The sequence below is a fragment of the Acyrthosiphon pisum genome, chromosome A1 (assembly GCF_005508785.2).
Source record: "Acyrthosiphon pisum isolate AL4f chromosome A1, pea_aphid_22Mar2018_4r6ur, whole genome shotgun sequence".
Lineage (NCBI taxonomy): Eukaryota > Metazoa > Arthropoda > Insecta > Hemiptera > Aphididae > Acyrthosiphon > Acyrthosiphon pisum.
Window position 1 is genome coordinate 104,022,693 of NC_042494.1, and position 5,035 is coordinate 104,027,727.

At 27.8% G+C, this 5,035-nt stretch overlaps 1 protein-coding gene across 1 annotated transcript; it reads left to right on the top strand.

Annotated features, from left to right (window-relative positions):
- Window positions 1-3,204: 3,204 nt before the first annotated feature.
- On the top strand, window positions 3,205-4,902 carry LOC100575065. The gene is made up of 2 exons (XM_003246496.4): window positions 3,205-3,533; window positions 4,197-4,902. The coding sequence occupies exons 1-2, from the start codon at window positions 3,530-3,532 to the stop codon at window positions 4,550-4,552; spliced, it is 360 nt and encodes a 119-aa protein (XP_003246544.1). The 5' UTR covers window positions 3,205-3,529; the 3' UTR covers window positions 4,553-4,902.
- The last annotated feature ends 133 nt before the right edge of the window (window positions 4,903-5,035 follow it).

Sequence of the window (5,035 nt, forward strand, 5' to 3'; positions counted from 1 at the left end):
CCTATTTTTCATATGTTAAACAAAAACTATTTTAATACTCTCTCATTGACGTCTATCTTTTTTGTTTGAAGAAACAATCTAGGTCCATGAATTTGATAATTTCATAAACTTAATAAAATGTAAGTTATTTCATTGTATACATGATATGCATTTGTAAATAGTAATGATATATTGTGTTTGATATCCAACTTTTTTTTTAGAGGGGCCTATAGTGGATTAAAGTAATTGGTATATCATTTTGAAAAATAAACGTAATTGGCATCGGGTTAGCCTACCTGGATAAAATGACCATTAGTTTAAAAAAAATAAATGTTGGTATATATTATATTAATTAATTATATATTTAACATAGATTTAAACATATCATAAAAGATACTAGGGACTATAGCTTCGGCTGCATACTAGTTGCGTCCTAAATATAACTACAAAAACTGTCTAATCCTATAATTTCATCCTGGTTTTTGAACGTTATATCTGAGTTGAGGCCAAGTTTTTTATTTATATCCAAGTTGCAGCCCGATGAAAATTTACCATTTTAAGATGTGTCCATAATATCTAGGGCTGGTGCATTTTCATCCAAAAATGAGATACCAAAATTATCTTTAAGTTATAGGAAAATTTTCCTGCAGTATCCATTTTCCTCCAAAATAAAAAATATTAGATTCTATTATTCTTCAAATATTTTTTTTTGGACAAAAATTATGTCCGTTTTCATTCAAAAATTAAAATATTTAAACGATAATTTTATAAAGAAAACCCGAATAAATTTATGTGACTCAATATTGTGAAACAAATTCAAATATATCTTTATTGTAATATAAGAAGTATTCATATTTAAAAAAATCCCACACTACCGAGCAAACAGCCAGAATAATAAGCAATCGCCAATGCAATTATTAAATATAAAATCGAAGAAGTTTCTAGGTAATGCAAAAAATAAAACAATTATTCGTCCATTTTTTTTCTTTTAACAGGTATTTATTTATCACTGAAATTTCGTAAAATTATAAAAAAGAATTATAGATAATTGACAATAATTGTTAATAAGTAAATATATATATATATATATATATTTTTTTTTAATGTTTATTTGTTATAACTATTATATTTGTGTTAAACAAAATATTATTTTTATTCTTAATTTCTTATTGTGGGAAAATATAATATAACATTGTCACTTAAAAATATATTTTTGCTATTTATTTTATTTGTATCAAACATAAACATAAACATTATTTGTATTCTTAATTCTTTATTATACGAAAATGGGCAGTGAAAGATAGCGTATTTTGTTTTTGGATGAATAAGACGTATATTATATTATATTACCATCGTTATCCATTTAATAATAACAACTACTATCTGAACTACCTACTAAAAGCCGTTCATAGTGTTCGTTCAAAAAATTTTATGTTCATCGGTGTGTTCAAAAAAATACAATAGTAATATAAAACTAAGAAGTACTAACTTTAATAATCACAAAACTAATACAATATTCAAAGAAATATGCATTAGAAACACTATATGCCATCTATTTTATCATATTATGTCATTATTGACATAATTAAAAAAAAATATGACCAAAAAACATTTGAATAAAAAAAAATTTTAATTAAAATAAAACAACACGTTCAACTAACTGTAGTAATGATACTACCTACAAACATTCCTAGGTCTGTGTACAAATTGGGAAGGATAATAAAGTTTGAACAACATGAAATTATATATTCCACAATAAATAATAAGTATTTAATTAATCATATTTACCACGGGACACAAGTAGTAGCCACACTGGCTCATATATAATATTATATATAGGTTATAGTGAATGTTGTAGTCTTGCTTCTTCATATGATAAACTGTCTGTGAAGATGTGTTTCAGTGTTATCGTCACTCTACATGAACTAAGTTTTTTTCGTTAATATACGCATTACAATAATCGAAGAATATATTATTACTATAAAAACAATTTTATGTGAGTAATAAAATAATTGTATTTGCTTATTGTTACAAAACAAAAAAAAAACAATAAAAATGTTTGGTATTATTGTTTGTTAAAAGGGAAATGTCACTTATTGAATGGGAAACATAATGGTGTCTTGATATATATAGTTTATTATACAATTTAATTTGGACAAAATGTTGTCAAGGGAACTGTCTTATTTTCATAAACTCTAAATGGTTCGAAAATCTCTTTATTAAATAAACGTATGCTATGGTACCTGTGACAAGTCACTAACGAAGACACCTGGTCATACGGAATAAAATTATTGTCATACGGATCTCCACTAAGCATTCGAACAATAAAACTAATCAATCGGCCTCCACCTCATCACCAAAGCTCCGTGGCTTGTTTCCAATGACGAATACTTCATTCAAACTTCCTGCACACGAAAACAATTAACGAGACTGTCCCACAATATTCTGCAAATGGTTCCATTCAAAACTCAACACTCGCTCAAACGAACTCATCGCAAGACCTTATCACGGAATAGTAAAAAATGCCTGATAAAATCACCAATGGCCTAGTTACCTAATACCTATACCGGTAAGCATTATACCACGTTTCAAATAAATGCGACTGTAGAGTTCCACCATAGTTTTTTTCTGACTTGTTTTTCTTTTTGTAACCTGGTTTTCCCATAGTTGTGTACATATTGTACATCTAAATAATTAAACAAAGATGTAATACTTTTATAAAAAAAATGCGCGTAATACTATATAACAGCACGTTTATTGGCGCATCTCGTGATTAACTTTGACTTCTGATTAACGTATAAATCTATAGTAATAATAATTAATAAAACATGGTAAATTATTTAAATACCTACATAATTAATAAATTATAAACTGTAGGTACCCAACGATAAAAAAATAGGTGAATTCAAATATGTGCATATAATATAAGAACGTTATATATTGCTTTAACATAAAGTATGCTACATAATACGTTTTACCGGAAAGCTTTACAGTTTCTAAGGATTTATCGCAAGTATTTTTTTTATAGTTATTTATAGTATAACACGATTACGATACCATTTATCGCATAAAATTAAAATAACATGACGTTTATTGGTAATTAAATGGAAACACAATTGAGACAACAATACAATTATTTTAAGGAATTTGCATGTAAAAATGTAACTATAGTAAGTAAGTATAACTAAGTCTGTAGGTAGGCATAGTGTATTATACTGTATATAATCCTACTTACCACAAAATAGGTTGTGAGTTACTTCGGTTTCATTATTCATGTAACACGATAACGTGTATACATAAACTAAAATCTATACATTTTGAAACTATTGTTATAGGATTATAGATTTTCAAGTCAAATTAAAACAATAGTGGAATAAAAATACATAAAAAATTATATTTTCTGTTTATAATGTAAAAATAAACCTTACCTATAAGAAGTGTGCATTACAGTACTAAATCAGAATTCTTTTTTTCTATTTGTTAACTGATTGAAAAATTTAAGCTACCAAAAGCTATTCTTGTACCTACATTTTTTAACTTCCATTTGATAATGGGTAAGTAAAAGTTTAATAATATTTATTAAATATTTCTTTTTGGTTAGATTATAATATATCATTATATCTAAATTAGGGGTCACCAATTAATATTTTCCGCGGGCCACATTAAGAATTCGGAAAATTCTTGTGGGCCATAAAAATTCAAAGTACATAATATTTATTATAATATGTCGGTTGGCCAAAAATATTTTATTTCTAAATAAAAAAAATTAACTTTTTCTCTCAGTTTGCGGGCCGGATGCGGCACGCGGGCCGCCATTTGGTAACCCCTGATCTAAATAATACTAATCAGTATTTGATTTTATTAATTTATTATCAATCGCTATTTAAGGACGACTTTTAACAAAAATGTACTAAACTTATCAATTTTATTTTATACTAACACACGCGTGACTTAATAATTACTGTGGACAGTGGTACTCGAAATTGTTTTTAAAAAAAATTGATTTCTGATAATTTTGATTTACATGCGCGTATGTCAGTAAATTTCCTGGACGCGTGCATCATGCATCGTGTACAATATTATAACGTAATCGTTGGCTGATGGTAGATGATCATAATTAGACGAAGTGGAGGTGCATCAAACTATTGACATATATTTTCTTGCATTCATAAATCGGAAAAAAATCATTTTCGTATTTGTATTATTTTTGTTGACAGAAGTGAATGCAAAAGTTTTATTTGCATTTCTATTAGGCGTCACTACGTTGGCGTCTGGATTCGTTATTCGACCATATGAAAACATTGATTATGAGGTACCGGATTACGTCCCTGGAGGTGATAAAGAGTTAGATCTTGAAAAATTGGAACCCGATATAGACCTAACCGACCAAGACCTGCCCGAGACCACGTCGACGACTGTCATGGATGTCACAACTATTTCACACACTACCGCCTCTACTGTCCCTACCACCCCTGCCGGTCCTACCATCGTCTATGATCCGGATGATAGCTATGATGATTGTGATTGTCCGCCTCAATTTCTAATCTATATTTACGATGGCATTAGCAAATAATAATAGTTAATACCTACCTACCATTGGTGTTATATTATAGGCACTTCTATATCAAAAACAAAAAAACGAGTATTGGCACTCATTTTATAATGAAAAATTATCGGAATAACGAGTTCCAGTAAGTTAACAATAAAAACATTGTGATATTAAAGAACCTTTAATTATATTCATAATTAGCATAATTCTTTACTACTACTTTCCTTCAAATTGTGTATAGACACATATATTCGCTTAATTTGATTTAAACAATGTAATTTAACCTGTATAACATTATTTAATAATTATTTTCAATATTGAACTGACTAGATTAAAATGAATTGTGATGGTAAAAAAATATATCAATAACAATTTCAACTTTCATAATTTATTATACTTTGCAAGTCAAGCACAATTATGATTATTCAGTATTAACTACGAAAAAGTCAAATTAGTAAGTGGATGTCGCTCTGTTGTACAGTAGATTACAAGTGAGTCATTGTATAA